The 19,401-nt window shown below is 40.8% G+C and overlaps 1 protein-coding gene and 1 long non-coding RNA gene across 2 annotated transcripts in view; one reads left to right on the top strand and one right to left on the bottom strand.

Moving 5' to 3' along the window:
- LOC307120079 (epidermal growth factor receptor-like) overlaps window positions 1–17,973 on the top strand; it is a 58,329-nt gene extending 40,356 nt beyond the window's left edge. The window contains exons 17-27 of the mRNA XM_079806939.1: window positions 4,086–4,227; window positions 4,305–4,427; window positions 4,669–4,767; window positions 4,850–5,035; window positions 8,413–8,568; window positions 10,553–10,628; window positions 11,099–11,245; window positions 11,672–11,769; window positions 12,432–12,599; window positions 12,721–12,790; window positions 14,359–17,973. Coding sequence (XP_079663065.1) covers window positions 4,086–4,227; window positions 4,305–4,427; window positions 4,669–4,767; window positions 4,850–5,035; window positions 8,413–8,568; window positions 10,553–10,628; window positions 11,099–11,245; window positions 11,672–11,769; window positions 12,432–12,599; window positions 12,721–12,790; window positions 14,359–14,672 — 1,579 coding nt within the window. The 3' untranslated portion in view covers window positions 14,673–17,973. The remainder of the gene's footprint in view (window positions 1–4,085; window positions 4,228–4,304; window positions 4,428–4,668; window positions 4,768–4,849; window positions 5,036–8,412; window positions 8,569–10,552; window positions 10,629–11,098; window positions 11,246–11,671; window positions 11,770–12,431; window positions 12,600–12,720; window positions 12,791–14,358) is intronic.
- LOC307120080 lies at window positions 14,372–19,401 on the bottom strand. Its single transcript, XR_013815746.1, has 3 exons — window positions 18,901–19,401; window positions 16,220–18,363; window positions 14,372–15,828 (listed from the first exon to the last, which is right to left on the bottom strand). It is a non-coding gene; the product is annotated as an uncharacterized lncRNA (long non-coding RNA).

The raw sequence follows: 19,401 nt of genomic DNA, 5'->3' as shown, positions 1-19,401 counted from the left end.
CACCATGTCCCTGTGTTCGCACAACTGCTCCCGAGACTGGGCGAGTATCAGCCAGTCGTCGCGATAGTTGAGTAAGCGAACGCCGCGTTCTCTGAGCGGAACAATGGCTGCCTCGACGACCTTCGTGAAGATGCGAGGCGACAGGGACAGCCCGAAGGGCAAGACTTTGTACTGATATGCCTTCCCCTCGAACGCAAAGCGTAGGAACGGTCTGTGTCGAGGAAGGATAGAGACATGAAAGTACGCGTCCTTCAGGTCGATCGCTGCGAACCAATCTCGGGGACGGATGCATTGGAAAATGCGTTTCTGCGTTAACATTTTGAACGGGAGCTTGTGCAGGGCCCGATTCAGAATGTGCAGGTCCAAGATTGGCCTTAACCCACCCCCTTTCTTGGGTACAATGAAGTAGGGGCTGTAGAACCCCGACCTCATATCGGCAGGAGGAACCGGCTCGATCGCGCCCTCGCCAGCAGGGCATCGATCTCGGACCGCAAGACATGGGCATCGCTGCTCCGCACGGAGGTGAAGAGGATGCCCCTGTACTTGGGAGGCCGGCGTGCGAATTGAATCGCATAGCCGAATCTGATGGTACGGATGAGCCAGCGAGACGGCCTGGGGAGACCTAACCAGGCCCCCAGAGACCGAACTAGCGGGACCAACGGCACCACAGACGTACCCGGGGTAAGGCAGCGAGGTGGAGTATTCAGACCCGACTCGGGAGGCCCGGAGTGTTGCCTGAATACTCCAGGTGGGGCAGAGAGTGGGTGAGAAGGCCCGGGGGGCGTCCTCGGTGCCCAATCTGCTGCCCCCTGGCGAGGGGTGAGAGGGGAGGAAAGGAGTGGCAAGGCCCGGGGGCGTCGCACACTGCCAACCTGTCCCTCTCGGGGCTCAGGGAGGGAAGAAACTGCTCTGAGAATGTGGGTACCGCTGGACTCCGGGGAGCCAGCGGCAGGACCGAAACCAAAAAAAAAATATTCTCCCCCCGGTCCTCCTCCAGGGGAGGGAGGGGTGCGGACACCGTCTCCCCGAGCAATTCCTCTCTCGCTGGGCTGCCCGTTTCAGGGTCGCTTGCCCTTGTGCTTGCTAGCAGGCTCGCGGGACCCTGGACGGGTTGGGCACCTCCCTTGCGCCCGGCCACCTGCTGCCTGGGTGGAGGCGGACGCAGGGTGGCGCCCTCGGCGACAAGCAGATGGAGGTGCTGTGGCCGACGACCGGGTGTAGGCAGCAGCTGGTCGTCGGGGCAGGTTTTTTTTTTTTTTTATTAATTTTTTTTAATTGACCCAGGGAGCGTGCAGTGACTTTCGTCACCCGGAGAGCGAGGTCCATCACCGCACGCAATTCCTGCATAACCCCTGGGTCGGGACTACCCTCATGCATGCAGGACAGAGGGCAGTGAGAGAGGGAAAAACTTATACAGGTTATGGCCCTTTTGGTGTTCCATATTTTGACACCAAATAGTTCCATGCTGTTAAATTTTTCCAATGCACATCCGGGCAGCCACCCCGGAAAGCATTGCTGTCAACTCTGAATTTGATTCAGCATGAGCACACACCATTATAGTGGGAAACTCAGCATTATCATTTCCAGCGCATAACAGCCCTCTCTCCGATGCAGCAATTGACATCTGTCCTCCGCCAGAGCGCCAAATGAAACGCTAGATCCTATTTTTTTTTTTTTTTTTTTTTTAAAAAGGACCAGCAATCCCATCTGTAAACTACCAGCAGGCATGTGAGACAATGAGCGTGGCCGTCAGACTTGACGGCACACGGTGCGCTGAACAATCTAGCCCCTATGAAAGAGCAAGGTGAACAACGCGCCGACGTGGTCATGTTCTCGTGAGAGAACATGAACCACCCACAAACAAAGTCTCAGCACGCTCGTGATGCGATAGAGGAGTGGAGGCCCGAAGAGATGTACTCTGCGGGGAAGCCCCTCTGTAATCCTCAGGCCACCAACGCTTATTAGCCAAAGTAATCCTTTTCTGGGGCCCCAGAAAAGAAACTAGATCGGGGAATAAGCGAAGGGACTCAACCCCGTTTGAGGTTTCATAGTCTCGACCGCGCATCAGAGCACAGAGTGACGCGCTGGGTTGCCGTGACAACCCCCGCTATTAGCCGGCGCGAGACGGCACACGGCGCGCTGAACGCTCAAGCCCTTACGAGAAAGGTGAGACGAACAACGCGCCGACGTGACCATGCTCTTCTGAGAGAGCATGGATCAACCACGAAAGCAATCTCACATGTTTATATGCGAGAGAGATCGTGGCCGTCAAATGATGACAGGAAACAACCGCATCCAGAAACACACGGTTTGAGTGACATCTTGAAAAAGACGCAGGGTCAAACCGTGTTGCTCTTTTAGAAGGAAATGCTCTTTTAGAAGTGCTGAAGCACTCAGGGAGATGGCCGCGGCTCACAGCAGTCCGATTGCAAGCCTGCATGTGAGCACTCAAAGAACGGAAACGCCCAGCCAACCAACACAGGAACAAGTGTATGTTGCAGCGGCCACTCGCTGACTCACGCCGTCACACCAGCACCCAGGTAAGAGAGCGATCCTCCTCGAGACTTGTCTAAACACTCTTCGTAGAAACAGCTTGATACAGCAAACCGTTCGGCTCCGAAGTTGAAAAGCAATGATGCGGTATTCCACTTCCGTATTTATACCCGCGCTGCGGGGCGGTGCGTGGAATGTGTGAACCGCATGCCAATGTCCATTGGCTCGTTTTAATCACTCGAAGTAGGTCGGTCTCTGGAAACAGATCCCAATTCGTCGGTCAGTTCCGACGTACGTCGAACGTGACCGACTGAAATGGAACTACGTTACTGTACTTATCTAGTAAACCTAAAATCTAGTAGGCCTACCTGAAGCTCATTCATTATGCAGCTCATAATTATGCAGGTATTTTGTTTCTCAGGAGGGATCACATTATTATTCATGTGTCGTTCACGCCTACTCGCATAAGGCCTGAGTAAAGAAAGTGTTTTACAAAATGTAAATGAATATATTGTTTTATGTGAATGAGTAGGCTCAATGATTCTCTCATCATTTTGAAGCAAAAACTCAATGCAAAAACACCCAATAATCAAAGGTCTTGTGAACACATATCTATTGTGTGTTTTGAAGCCTTAATTTTAAAACATTTTTTTTTGTTTTTTCAAAAATTATGCATAAACATTATTCTCTCAAAAATACAAGCATGTACATACATGTTGCTCACATATTATGGTAGCCCAGTTTGTGCTGAATACAGTGTAATTACACTTTTGCCATTAATGTGTTTATAAGCAACTGAAAAATGCACCAATGTCAGAGCATGTCAAAACTTCTAAAGGGCCCCAAAACAGCTCAGACTCCTAGGGGTTAATTAAAAAAAAAATCTAACTTTTTTTTACAATCAGTCTGTTCTAAATTAATAAAATTAAAGAGTTATATAAAAAAAATGACCTGGCTCTTCCAAGCTTTATAATGGCATTGAATGGCAGCCCGAAATCTGAAGCCCAAAAAAGTGTATCCATCCATTATGAAAGTGCTCCACATGGCTCCGGGGGATTAATAAAGGCTTTCTGAAGCGAACCGATAGGGTTTTTGAAAGAAAAATATCTATTTTAAACAAGAAGTCAAATATCTAGCTTCCAGATGGACCGCCTTACGAATTCGGAAAAAGTAACTGCGATGATGTCGGACGTAGTGTAAACGTTTTGAACTGCGCGAGGCATTACACTTTCTTCGTAAGTTGAATACATAAGGCGGCCTTTATTATCCCCCGGAGCCGTGTGGATTACTTTTATAATGGATGGATGCACTTTTTTGGGCTTCAAATTTTGTGCTGCTATGCACTGTCATTATAAAGCTTGGATTAGCCAGGAGATTTTTTAATATAACTGATTGTATTTGTCTGAAAGAAGAATGTCATATACACCTAGGATGGCTTGAGGGTGAGTAAATTATGGGCTAATTTTCCTTTTTGGGTGAACTATTCCTTTAAGTTTTTACTCAAGGAATATGTTTCATTTGCTGACTTTAAGTTCAGGGGATTCATATGAGATGTTTTTATGAAGGTAAATGTCGTGATATCTTCTCTCTAGCTCTCACATGCCTGTAGTGGCGGCTGGCATTGTCGGAGTCATGCTGATGATTATGGTCCTCATGCTGTTCATCTTCGTCATCTTCCGCCGACGACACATCCAACGAAAGAGGACCCTGAGGCGCCTCCTTCAGGAGAGAGAGGTAAGCCCTAAAAGTGTATCACAGATTAAACAACATGAATGGACCCCCAATCTAACCATATTTACTTGATTCTTAAGTTGGTCGAACCGCTGACTCCCAGTGGTGAAGCGCCCAACCAGGCTCTCCTTCGCATCCTAAAGGAAACAGAACTGAAGAAAATAAAAGTCCTTGGGTCCGGAGCGTTTGGCACAGTCTTTAAGGTACAATTATGAATAAAAAGCACACGACAGTAATTCATCAGACCTAATATCTCTTTGATGTATTAGATGTGTAACTGAGACATTTAAAGTAAACAGATGGACCATATTCACGAACACACATTCCCTATATTTTCTCCTGAATTTCCTGATTTAAATGACAGAAGTCGAGAACTTAAAAAGTCCTCAGCCAACATGGAAGTTCTAAGAAATATTTCCAAAGTCTTACATGCTTTTCTCCTAGGGATTGTGGATTCCAGAGGGTGAGGATGTGAAAATTCCTGTTGCTATCAAAGTTTTGAGAGAGGTCGCATCTCCCAAAGCCAACAAAGAGATCTTGGATGTGGGTATCATGCCATGTTTACTAATGTTTAACAATTGTCCCTGATGACCCTGCTTTTAAAACTTGTATTTTAATGTTTCAGGAGGCATATGTGATGGCCGGTGTGGATCATCCTCACGTGTGTCGTCTGTTGGGAATATGCCTCACGTCCAACATCCAGCTCATAACCCAGATTATGCCTTTCGGCTGCCTGCTGGATTACGTACGGGAGAATAAGGACAAAATCAGCTCACAGACTCTGTTAAACTGGTGCGTGCAGATCGCCAAGGTGAGTTCAAAGTTGTGTGTCCTACTGTATGTCAGCTGTTAACCCTCAATATACAAAAATATTTGACTGAAATTGTTAATGTAACTACTATTCAACTATTATAAAACTACTCAATTTTAGGGTGTTTTAAACGTTCAAAGGTTTTAATTTTTTTTTAAAGAATTTTCTTCTGCTCACCAATACTGCATTTATTTGATCAAAAATAAAGTAAAAAAAGTAATATTGTGAAATATTATTACAATTTAAAATAACTCTTTTCTATTTGAATATACACTCACCTAAAGGATTATTAGGAACACCTGTTCATTTTCTCATTAATGCAATTATCTTATCAACCAATCACATGGCAGTTGCTTCAACGCATTTAGGGGTGTGGTCCTGGTCAAGACAATCTCCTGAACTCCAAACTGAATGTCAGAATGGGAAAGAAAGGTGATTTAAGCAATTTTGAGCGTGGCATGGTTGTTGGTGCCAGACGGGCCGGTCTGAGTATTTCACAATCTGCTCAGTTACTCGGATTTTCACGCACAACCATTTCTAGGGTTTACAAAGAATGGTGAGAAAAGGGAAAAACCTCCAGTATGCGGCAGTCCTGTGGGCGAAAATGCCTTGTTGATGCTAGAGGTCAGAGGAGAATGGGCCGACTGATTCAAGCTGATAGAAGAGCAACTTTGACTGAAATAAACACTCGTTACACCCGAGGTATGCAGCAAAGCATTTGTGAAGCCACAACACACACAACCTTGAGGCGGATGGGCTACAACAGCAGAAGACCCCACCGGGTTCCACTCATCTCCACTACAAATAGGAAAAAGAAGCTACAATTTGCACGAGCTCACCAAAATTGGACAGTTGAAGACTGGAAAAATGTTGCCTGGTCTGATGAGTCTCGATTTCTGTTGAGACATTCAGATGGTAGAGTCAGAATTTGGCGTAAACAGAATGAGAACATGGATCCATCATGCCTTGTTACCACTGTGCAGGCTGGTGGTGGTGGTGTAATGGTGTGGGGGATGTTTTCTTGGCACACTTTAGGCCCCTCGGCCTTTAAATGCCACGGCCTACCTGAGCATTGTTTTTGACCATGTCCATCCCTTTATGACCACCATGTACCCATCCTCTGATGGCTACTTCCAGCAGGATAATGCACCATATCACAAAGCTCGAATCATTTCAAATTGGTTTCTTGAACATGACAATGAGTTCACTGTACTAAAATGGCCCCCACAGTCACCAGATCTCAACCCAATAGAGCATCTTTGGGATGTGGTGGAACGGGAGCTTCGTTTCCTGGATGTGCATCCCACAAATCTCCATCAACTGCAAGATGCTATCCAATCAATATGGGCCACCATTTCTAAAGAATGCTTTCAGCACCTTATTGAATCAGTGCCACGTAGAATTAAAGCAGTTCTGAAGGCGAAAGGGGGTCAAACACAGTATTAGTATGGTGTTCCTATAATCCTTTTGGTGAGTGTATTTTAAAATATAATTTACTCCTGTAATCAAAGCTGAATATTCAGCATCATTTCTCCAGTCTTCAGTGTCACATGATCCTTCAGAAATTATTATAATATGCTGATTTGATGCTCAAAAATGTGAATAAAATAAACATATATTATTATTATCAATGTTGAAAACAGTTGTGCTGCTTCATATTTTTGTGGAAACTGTGATAATTTCAGGATTCTTTTATGAGTAGAAAGTTCAAAAGGAAAGCAATTATGCAAAATAGAAATCTCTAATAGCATGGTTAATGTCTTCACTGTCACTTTTAATCATTTTAATGCATCCTTGCTGAAATAAATGATTAATTTCTTTTTTTTAAATGTACTGACCTCAAACTTTTGAACAATGGTGTGTAAATCTTGTCAACTTTATTTAAATAGCGCTTTTTACAATGCAGATTTTTTTTCCAGCTCAGTTCAATTATCATATAGTGTCAATGCGGGCAGATCAGTAGTATAGTTGCATATTTATTGTCCCCAACTAAGCAAGCCAAAAGGCAAAGGCAAAGGCGACAGGCGACGGTGGCAAAGAACCAAAACTCCATCAGGTGGCAGGATGGAGAGAAAAACCTTGGGAGAAACCAGGCTCAGTCGGGGGGCCAGTTCTCCTCTGGCCAACAAACAGTGTATGATTATGATTTAGGCAACATTACAAGTCCGAAGTCATATTAGATCGGAACATTCAGAGTATTTGTCCAGTTCCATCTGGTTGAAGATGGGAGTCATCATGCAGGAGACGGGTTTGTTGAGGATCAGTGCCACTGGCTGTCGTGTCGATGAGGCCTTCACAGAGGAGAGTCTAGTTTACAGGATCTCTGCAGACACTTCAGGGCTGTGTTAGTCGTGTCTAGGTGCAGGTCCAACATCTGATCTGGATATGGCCCGGATCCGGCTGACTACAGTAAACCTCCATAGATGCCATTCTTCGAGTACATTGGATTTTATAGGAAGTGTTCACGGTTCCGGCAGACCTAGTTAATGCAACCTAACAATCATTTAACTGATTTGAATAGTATAAATTGATAATGTGTATGCCATAGTAAAGAGATGTGTTTTTAGTCTAGATTTAAACTGATAGAGTATGTCTGCTTCCCGAACAATGCTAGGAAGACTGTTCCAGAGTAAAGGTGCTAAATAGGAAAAGGATCGACCGCATGCAGTTGATTTTGATATTCCAGGTATTATCAACTGGCCAGAGTTTTGAGATCACAAAAGACGTGAAGTACTATAATGTGTTAAGAGCTTGCTCAAGTAGTGGGGAGCTAAATCATTTAGTGCTTAGTAAGTAATAAGCAGGATTTTAAAATGTATACAATGTTTAATAGGGAGCCAATGCAGTGTTGACAGAATCCTAATGGTCAAATATGGTCATACTTCCTGGCTCTAGTAAGAACTCGAGCTGCTGCGTTTTGGACCAGCTGGAGTTTATTTATTAAGCGAGCCGGGCAACCACCCAGTAGAGCATTACAATAATCTAGCCTTGACGTCATGAACGCATCAACTAACTGTTCAGCATTTTGCATTGAGAGCATATGTCTTGGTTTATATATATTTTAAAGATGGAAGAATGCGGTTTTACAGATGCTAGAAACGAGGCTTTCAAATGAAAGATTGGTATCAAAGAGCACACCCAGGTCCCTTGCATAAACCTCGTACATAAACCAAGTGCATAAATAAATATTTATGTTGAAAATTGTGTATAAATAAATAAACTAAAAGGTCCTGCGCTCACAACACTCTCATAAATAAATGCACTGCATTTCCTCTTGAAAACAAACACACTAGTGATTCTGAAAGTGCTGAGTGTCTGGGAATTAGCTGATTGGACGCACACAGCATTCATTGACATCTTTGTGCCCTTCTCAACAGGGAATGACCTACTTGGAGGAACGTCACCTGGTCCATCGTGATTTAGCGGCCAGGAATGTGCTGGTGAAGACTCCTAACCATGTGAAGATCACTGACTTTGGCCTGGCCAGACTCCTGGGTTCAGACGAGAAGGAATACCACGCTGATGGAGGGAAAGTAGGTCGCACATGAACAATCCACTGATTCACAGCGGTAGAACAATACTGTTTCAAAAAATCACTGGCAAACATATAAACTGAAATGCATTTCCATGTGTATATTTGTTAATATTTACAAGAAAGTCGTAAAGGGATAGTTCACTTAAAAATGCAAATTCTGTCATTAATTACTCACCCTCATGTCATTCCAAACCCATAAGACTTTTGTTCATCTTAGGAACACAGTTGAATGAACGGTTCATAAAGAGATCGTAAAAATAATCCACATGAATTAAGCGGTTAATAAACACATAAACAAACATTCATCAACTAACACATTATCAGTTGTGGTAAACGGAAGCTCAAGCATGTTTGCTTGACGTGCGAGAACCAATGAGGTTCATTCTCGTGTTACTCAGCACTTTCGAGCTTCCCCAAGAACCAATGAGGTTCATTCTTGTGTTACGCAGCACGTTTGAGCTTCCTCAAGAACCAATGAGGTTAATTCTCGTGTTACGCAGCACGTTTGAGCTTCCTCAAGAACCAATGAGGTTCATTCTTGTGTTACGCAGCACGTTTGAGCTTCCTCAAGAACCAATGAGGTTAATTCTTGTGTTACGCAGCACGTTTGAGCTTCCTCAAGAACCAATGAGGTTCATTCTCGTGTTACGCAGCACGTTTGAGCTTCCTCAAGAACCAATGAGGTTCATTCTTGTGTTACGCAGCACGTTTGAGCTTCCTCAAGAACCAATGAGGTTAATTCTCGTGTTACGCAGCACGTTTGAGCTTCCTCAAGAACCAATGAGGTTCATTCTTGTGTTACGCAGCACGTTTGAGCTTCCTCAAGAACCAATGAGGTTAATTCTTGTGTTACGCAGCACGTTTGAGCTTCCTCAAGAACCAATGAGGTTCATTCTCGTGTTACGCAGCACGTTTGAGCTTCCTCAAGAACCAATGAGGTTCATTCTTGTGTTACGCAGCACGTTTGAGCTTCCTCAAGAACCAATGAGGTTAATTCTCGTGTTACGCAGCACGTTTGAGCTTCCTCAAGAACCAATGAGGTTCATTCTCGTGTTACGCAGCACGTTTGAGCTTCCTCAAGAACCAATGAGGTTCATTCTCGTGTTACGCAGCACGTTTGAGCTTCCTCAAGAACCAATGAGGTTCATTCTCGTGTTACTCAGCACTTTCGAGCTTCCTCAAGAACCAATGAGGTTCATTCTTGTGTTACGCAGCACTTTCGAGCTTCCTCAAGAACCAATGAGGTTCATTCTCGTGTTACGCAGCACGTTTGAGCTTCCTCAAGAAACAATGAGGTTCATTCTCGTGTTACGCAGCACGTTTGAGCTTCCTCAAGAACCAATGAGGTTCATTCTCGTGTTACGCAGCACGTTTGAGCTTCCTCAAGAACCAAGGAGGTTCATTCTCGTGTTACGCAGCACTTTCGAGCTTCCTCAAGAACCAATGAGGTTCATTCTCGTGTTACGCAGCACTTTCGAGCTTCCTCAAGAACCAATGAGGGTCATTCTTGTGTTACGCAGCACTTTCGAGCTTCCTCAAGAACCAATGAGGGTCATTCTTGTGTTACGCAGCACTTTCAAGCTTCCTCAAGAACCAATGAGGTTCATTCTCGTGTTACGCAGCACTTTCGAGCTTCCTCAAGAACCAATGAGGTTCATTCTCGTGTTACGCAGCACTTTCGAGCTTCCTCAAGAACCAATGAGGTTTATTCTCGTGTTACGCAGCACTTTCGAGCTTCCTCTAGAGACAATGAGGTTCATTCTCGTGTTACTCAGCACTTTCGAGCTTCCTCAAGAACCAATGAGGTTCATTCTCATTGGTTCTGGCATCTCTCAAATTTCATTAAAAAGATCTTAATTTGTTTTCTGAAGATGAACGAAAGTATCACAGGTTTGGAACAACATGAGGGTGAGTAAATGATTACAATTTTCATTTTTGGGTGAACTAACCCAAATTTCGCTGCCTTTGCTAAATGTTTTTAGGTGCCCATAAAGTGGATGGCTCTTGAGTCGATTCGTCACTGGACTTACACTCATCAAAGTGATGTTTGGAGTTATGGTAAGTGCTTATCACTACATATACAATACAAACTGCATTATTTATTAGATCATGTATGAAAGCTTGTTTCTATCAGGGAACAAAAAAATTAAAAAGTGTGTTTTTTCTCACAATTCCCTTGTCTTGACTTGAATTTATATATCTCAATTTTAAGCAAAAAAGTCGTTTTTTTTATTTTTTATTCTGTGGCAGAAACAAGCTTCCATAGATTATGAGCAAAATGGCACAAATCAATGCAAAACATGCTTTATGTCAACATACAGGGGTTCCGCAATTCAAATATTAATGCTAATTAAATGTTTACTCTATAGCCACTAAAACAGTGTTTTAAACAAGATTAATAAATGCTGTAAATGTTAATTTGTACATAGTACATGTTGTTTATATGAACAATTCAGTAGTTAGTGTATTATAAATGAATTCAACCATATCATAAAGTGTTTATTGATATATTTACCCGTCCTCTTCAGGGGTCACTGTCTGGGAGTTGATGACATTTGGATCCAAACCGTACGATGGAATCCCAGCCAGAGAGATTGCAGATATTCTGGAGAAGGGAGAGCGTTTACCGCAGCCGTCCATCTGCACTATAGATGTGTATATGATCATGGTCAAATGTGAGTGCTAATTTTGCAACTGAGAGGGACAGAAAATCATAATTCAAAATGCCATATGGGAGCTATAATGTGGCTATAAATACAAGTATTGAAAATTCCTTTCATAGACAATAAATGCATTACAAATATAGGATTATAGGAATATGGAACACTTTATTTTGATGCTCCACTTTAGACATTCTACTGACTATAAGTAACTTTGCAACAACAAGTAAACTAGTACTACTAATACTTTAATGAGAGTTAGTTGACAAAGTTACTTATAGTCAGTGGAATGATGAAAATTAACCAAATATAAACAGTTCAGATGAACATGCTAAAAAACAATGACATTATGTCTTATATAGATTTGTAACATAATTGCATAACATATAACAGCATTTGAAGGTCAGTTGACATGACAGAACATTTATTATCTACATCTAGGTTGGATGATTGATGCCGACAGCAGACCTCCCTTCCGCGAACTCGTGGCAGAGTTCTCAAAAATGGCCCGAGATCCGTCCCGCTACCTTGTCGTTCAGGTAGTTCACAAAAAGATCTGTGCCTTCCTCCTGGGAATGAAAAATAAAAAATGTAATCATCTTTAACAGATGATTTTTGCAATTCAGAGTGGTGCTGCTAAAGACACAAAACTTACAGAAAAATAAGAATTATGATATTAAAATGCAATTTATTTGACTTTTAATATAATGTATCATGTACAGTAGTATACTCTCTGAAAAAAACAGCAATAAATATTTTCTTGACTTTATGATTATTATATTCATATAGTTTTATCACCCAGTTTTTGCCAATTATTATTTTCAATTATTGATATTTTTTTATTATCCAGTTTTGCCAATTACTGTTTTTTCAATATTTGTTTTATTTTTATTTAATTGTTAATTATTAAGATATTTCAAGTTTTAATATTTAAAAATATATATTCACATAACAGTTTTATCATTAACCAGTTTTTGCCAATAATTTTTTTCAATAATTTATATTTAAAATAATTTTGAACTGAATTAAATGTATTAAGTCAATTCACAATTAATTTATCCAGGTTTTGCCATTTTTCCAATATTTATGAAAATAATTATAATTTTGAACTGAAATTTGAATATATTACAAATGTATTCACATAAGAAGCAGTTTGATCATTAACCAGTTTTGTTGCTATTTAATTTTTCATTACACACAGGGAGATGATCCCACATACCAGCCCAGCCCAACGGATTCCAAGTTCTACAGGTCGTGGATCAGTACAGAGGATATGGATGGTGTTGTAGATGCAGAGGAATACCTGCTGCCCAACAAAAGATTCTTCAACCAATCGCAACAACCGGAGTCTCAGGATCACAATTCAGCCGTCAGTATCTCAGTCTTAGACCCTGCATCATTTTCTTTGGAGTATTATCATTTATTAGCCAATTACTCTTCCTCAGACATGCTGCAAGATGAGTCATTCATATTTTATGTCTTGTTTTAAGGACAACTACACGAATGGTGTGATGTTACGCTACATTACAGACCCCACGCAAAAAGACCTGATGCTGCCAGGTATTTTGTTGAATTACTCTTATGTTTGTCATGTTATTTAAATAAACTTAATTTTTTTAAATATATTTATACATATATCAGTGTGTGTGTGTGTGTATATATATTAGTGCTGTCAAATCAGTGAATCACTTCCAAAATAAAAGTGTTTACATAATAGGTGTGTGTACTGTATATAATATGTATATATAAATACACACTCCATGTATATACTAATTTATATATATATAAAAAATACATATTTTATATATCAATATTTTAAAAAATTCTTAAATATATACATGTGTGTATTTATATATATACGCATCAAAATTATACACAGTACTACACACACATATATTTGGATGTATATCGAATTGACAGCACTAATATATACACCAATCAGGCATAACATTATGACCACATTATAAAGTGAATAACACTGATTATCTCTTCATCACGGCACCTGTTAATGGGTGGGATATATTAGGCAGCAAGTGAACATTTTGTGCTCAAAGTTGATGTGTTAGAAGCAGGAAAAATGGGCAAGTGTAAGGATTTGACAAGGGCCAAACTGTGATGGCTAGACGACTGGGACAGAGCATCTCCAAAACTGCAGCTCTTGTGGGGTGTTCCCGGTCTGCAGTGGTCAGTCAGTGTCTATCAAAAGTGGTCCCAGGAAGGAACAGTGGTGAACCGGCGGCAGGGTCGTGGGCGGCCAAGGCTCATTGATGCACGTGTGGAGCGAAGGCTGGCCTGTGTGGTCCGATCAAACAGACGAGCTACTGTAACTCAAATTGCTCAAGAAGTTAATGCTGGTTCTGATAGAAAGGTGTCAGAATACACAGTGCATCACAGTTTGTTGCGTATGGGGCGGCATAGCCGCAGACCAGTCAGGATGCCCATGCTGACCCCTGTCCACCACCTGAAAGCGCCAACAGTGGGCACGTGAGCATCAGAACTGGACCACGGAGCAATGGAAGAAGGTGGCCTGGTCTGATGAATCACGTTTTCTTTTACATCATGTGGATAGTCGGGTGCGTGTGCGTTGCTTACCTGGGGAACACATGGCACCAGGATGCACTATGGGAAGAAGGTAAGCGATTTTGACTAGGTGTTGACTTGGCCTCCAAATTCCCCAGATCTCAATCCAATCGAACATCTGTGGGATGTGCTGAGCAAACAAGTCCGATCCATGGAGGCCCCACCTCGCAACTTAGAGGACTTAAATGATCTGCTGCTAACATCTTGGTGCCAGATACCACAGCACACCTTCAGGAGTCTAGTGGAGTCCATGCCTCGATGGGTCAGGGCTGTTTTGGCAGCAAAAGGGGAAACAACCCAATATTAGGATGTTATGCCTGATCGGTGTATTATATATATATATATATATATATATATATATATATATATATATATATATATATATATATATATATATATATATATATATATATATATATATATATATATATATATATAATAGCTTTAGTTTTTGAGAATACACATGCTTACACTCCATGCTAACTTACAAAATATTGTTTAAAGTTCTCATCTTATAATTTTATTTTTGCTCTTCTGCACATTTTTAGCTATGAGTCCCACAGAGTACATGAACCAGGACGTGACCACAGAAGGCAATATGATCAACCCAAACTATGAGCGTCCGGCACGTGGCCAGACAGAAAACGGATATATAGACACGTACGGCTATAAACCTGAGGGTCCGGAGTACCTGAACACGTCCTGCGCTACTCTACCACGATCCCCGTGTGCCAGTCTCGACAACCCGGACTACCAGCAGGACTTCCTACCCTCTTCCACCACCGATGTGTTTTTCCTTCCTGCAACGGAGAACTTACACTACCTGGGACTTAGCAAAGCCATGCAGTCTCACGTACGTTAGATAAACGGGAAGAAAATATGAATTGCACTGCTTGAACTTGCTGGGAGTCACACACAACCTGTGTTAGTATTGCAGCTACTTTAGAAACATCAGCGAGTCACGTCGCTGGGAGGACGTCTGAAAATGCTTGAAGGCAACTGCCGTAATTAACTTCGTCTTGAAAGGGGGTATACGAGACATTAAGCTGTGAGTAATGTGTTGAATGTCAAGCTAGAGCACATTTCAGTATTTCTTAATAATATGAGTAATTGATGCTTTTGATGAATGTTGTCGCCTGATGTAGCTTAACTTAATTTATTGAACCCAAATCAGCTTTTAACACTTCGTTTTGTTAAACTGTTTAATGTGATTTAGTAATTAACCCTGGGTAGTATTTGTAAACCCTGGGTTAACATTAGTAAGTGTATATTTACTAGCTAAACATCATGGATTGGACTAACTGAGCATGTGAAAAGCACACAACCTGTTTTAATAACTGCTTGCCCATCTGTGGAAACTGTCGCTTGGAAAAGTCAACATGAAATGGCACTCACAAGCCCCATTTTACTTCCGAAGTATACACTACCTTTCAAAAGTGTGGGGTCAGTGCGATTTTTTAAAAATAAATTATTTTTATTTATTCAGAAAGGGCGCATTAAACTGTTCAAAGACAGTACAGATAGCATTTATAATGTTACAAAAGATTTCTACTTCTAAACAAATTCAAAGAATTTTTTAATTCAAAGAAATCGTTTTTACTTGTATTTTTTGAAATATGTTCGGTCCAAACGTGTTTGTGTTACGTCGTGAACGGGAAAATGAACTGCTAACTCTGTCAGCTCTAACCACTGAAAAGAAATAAGCGGAGAAATCAGGCCATTTACAAAAGCTGGTCAGTCTGACGTGGTGTTGCCGGAGCTTTCCCAGTTGAGACCGCGCCCACAAAATTCGTCTAGCTCAGTGACAGTTGAACGTCATATAAATGGCAATATACCTGAAGAAGCCATTTCTCCAGCGATAGTAAACAAAGTTCCTCTACTTGTTGCGCTGGGTTCAGGATGCTGATAGCCAGACTCTCATTGGCCAGCTATTAGCCAATCAGAGTCAAGCAGCTTAGCTCGTTGAATAACAATGAGCTGGCGCAAAAGGAGTCTTCCTGCAGGCTTTCTATACTACGCTAGAATGGCTTGAAACAAGGTAACCAAGGCATTTATTCCACAAAAAATGTTACAGAGTCCATGGTAGAACTTCAGACATTACCACAAAAGTATTGAAATATGTGTGGCTGGGCTACTTTAAAGGAGCAAATCAGCACATAAGAATGATTTCTGAATGATCATTTGACACAGAAGACTGGAGTAGTGATGCTGAATCACAGGAGTAAATATAAAAATGTAATATATATAAATAGAAAACCGTTTAAATGTTTTATTTTTGATCAAATAAATGCAGCCTTGGTGTCAGTGTTAATTTCGTTGACGAATCATTTTCGTCAACGACCTTTTTTCACTGACGAAAACGAGACGATAACTAAATAAAAACTAGTGTTGGATGACAAAAACTATGACGAAAATCAACTGTCATTTTCGTCAACAAATAAAAACGAGACGAAAATGTTAGGGAGGGACGATTATGGAAGAGATTCAGTCAGAACTGATGTCCTGAGTAACAGATGAGCACATTTGATTTGAGCGTGCTGATCTAACCACTGGAAAACACGGAGCTGTTGAGCTTCTACAGGCTCACGCATCCCCAATACAGCTCCAGAGCGGCTCACAATCAGTGAATAGTGCACATTTATGCCAGACAATTGTTTATGAACTAATGCTGAGGAATAATGACAATGTTTACTTTACCATTTTTATATAGTAATATGTTTTAGCCGGTTGTAACAATGCATATTTTATCTCCCTCATCTGAACTTGAAGCATCATGCAACTGCAATAGCAATAGTAAGGCGCAAAATAAGAGTCCCGGTGTATTTAGAGCTTGTTTATAATTAAAAGTCACGTATTATATATTCGTTTTTTGTTACACAATAAACTGTATTTAATTTAATTCCCATTTAATTCATAGTCAGAAGGAAAGACTAGTATTCAATAAAGTGTCAGTCTAAAACCATTAAAAAAACTTAATTACTTGAAATGAAATAAATGTTAACTGAAATAAAATAAATAAATAAACAAACTAATTTGAAGCTTTAGCTTAACCTGATATGGCCTACTAACTAAAACAGAAATACAAAGTTACAAAAACTATATAGATGTTTTTAAAAAACAAACAAAAAAAGTGAACTGAGCTCTCTTTCGTGTATTTTTAATGTCAAAAACGAAATGATGTCAAAATGTCAATTCAAGTGACCGTCGGTTATGTAGGCTATAATGCTTAAAGGTCCTGTTCTTCGTGATCCCATTTTTCAAACTTTAGTTAGTGTGTAATGTTGCTGTTAGATTATAAATAATACCTGTAAAATTATAAAGCTCAAAGTTCAATGCCAAGCGAGATATTTTATTTAACAGAAGTTCCCTTTCAAAGCCTACAGCGAACGGCCGGTGTGGACTACATCCCTGTACATCCTGCTTTAATGACGTCAGTAGAGCAGTTTGTCGACTAACCTCCGCCCACAAGAATACGCGAAAAAGGGGGCGTGGTCTTGTTGCTCTCCCACGTGGAGAAGAGGAAGTGTTGCGTTCGGTTGTGTTCGGTTGCGTTTGTCGCCGTGTCGTTCAGACGCTGTTATTTTCATCCCGGAGTCAAATCACCTTTGTTTGGCCTTCAGGGGCTGTAGTTTGAGCTTGTTCATCTCCCCGTTATGGTGAGAGGCGTGACCTTCCCGGTAACGTGCGCTCTGCGTGCCCTAAGCTGCTGTCGAATCACAACACGGGAACCGCTGGCACAATCAGAACTCGTTACGTATTTCTGAAGGAGGGACTTTATAGAACGAGGAAATTCTCAGGCCGTTTTGAGGACAGTGAAAACAGCGGTATACAGATAAGTAAATTGTGTGAAAAATACTGTTTTTTTACACATGAAACATGAACACATGTTATATTGCACACTGTAAACACAATGAAAGCTTCAAAAAAACACGAAAAATGGGACCTTTAAAATGCTTAATGTATTACAATTTAACTAAACTCATTAGATTCTAAATCTACTGTAGATTTAGTCGACTAAAATCTTCTGATATTTAGTCGACTAAAACTAAAAACAATTCAGGTGCCTAAAATAGGACTAAAACTAAATGGCATTTTAGTCAAAAGACTATGACTAAAACTAAATCAAAATTGCTGTCAAAATTAAGACTGCTTGGTGTGCATAAGACTTTAAAAAAAAAAAAAAATTTAAACTTACTGACCCCAAACTTTGGAATGGTAGTGTAAATCTTGAATAGCACAGGACATTCAACAAGCACATATATGGACAGAAATTCTTTATATCATTAATTGATTGATTGTGGAAAATGGGCGTTACATACCAGAATTGAGTCTGAAGGTTGGAAAGGAGGAGCTCTTGATGACTGAAAAGAAAAAGTTCTGTCAGATGTCGGCTGAAAAGGAAAGTTGTTTTAGAGGCAGAACAAATTTGATCACATCTTGATGAAAGGTTACAAACACAAGCATGTTTTTATTTAGAATAAAGTGCACCAAAGATCCGTGCACAGTAATGTGAGGAATGTGGATAGGGTGAACATAAATTGCCGTCATGTTGACTTTAATACTGATATTAAAGGTGCTGTATGTAAGAATGACAGCCAGTGGTTGAAATGGGTACTGCAGTCCAAATTCAAAATATTGGTTGCCACTTTGCGGACACGCAACAGGAACGAGCGCAATTGACAATGGAAGGCGAGGAGACGTACACAATCAGTTGATGAGTTGATTTTTCCGCGTTTTAATGTGCTTCCGTTCATAGAGATGTTTAGGTGGATGACGAGGCTTTTTAGGTCGGGTAGAATCTGCAATCTCTGACCAAGTTTGTTTGCTGGCTTCCATGGCAGCATTACACTGTGTTTTCCACCAACTGGCAACCTGTGGTGTCAAAATACTATTGGGTAAACTGGCAGCGTGCGGTATCGCACAGACCAAAACAAAAACAGACATTTCAACACGGATCGCACATTTCAAAGCAGAACTGGCTGTAGCACTGTTTTTCAGAGAAATGATGTTAACTTAGCATGTTTCCTAAATATCTGTAAACACATGATGGTATTTTTATGCCTTAGTAGTCAAAAACTTACATACAGCACCTTTAATAATTCTGTAACACATTACATTAAGGTCTCATTTGTTAACATTAGTTGATGTATTAACCAACATGAACTAACAGTGAGCAATGTATTTCTTACAACATCCGTCAATCTTTTAGTGATAGTTAATAAAAAGTTACTTCACAGTGCATTAACTAATGTTAACAACAGTTGATTTTAAAAATGTTGAAATTAACAACAGTAAGATTAATGCTGTAGAAGTATTGCTCATTTTTAGTTTGTTAACTAATGAAACCTTATTGTAAAGTGTTACCAATAACTCTATTGAAATAATCAAGCAGTGTGAAAATCCCTCCGATGTACCACAACTGCCTGATTAACATTCAAAATTGTAAATATAGCAACGTGCACTGTAAACAGATAGGAAATATGTCATTAAAGTAAAATTCACATGTACATAAATGCTACACTCTGTCATACAAGAACCCTTGAACCCTGCACTTAATGGACTCTCAAATAAAAATTTTCAACTGACCAGGC

Source organism: Gobio gobio (assembly GCF_949357685.1).
Source record: "Gobio gobio genome assembly, chromosome: 23".
Classification (NCBI taxonomy): domain Eukaryota; kingdom Metazoa; phylum Chordata; class Actinopteri; order Cypriniformes; family Gobionidae; genus Gobio; species Gobio gobio.
This window is presented reverse-complemented; position numbering and strand designations above follow the sequence as displayed.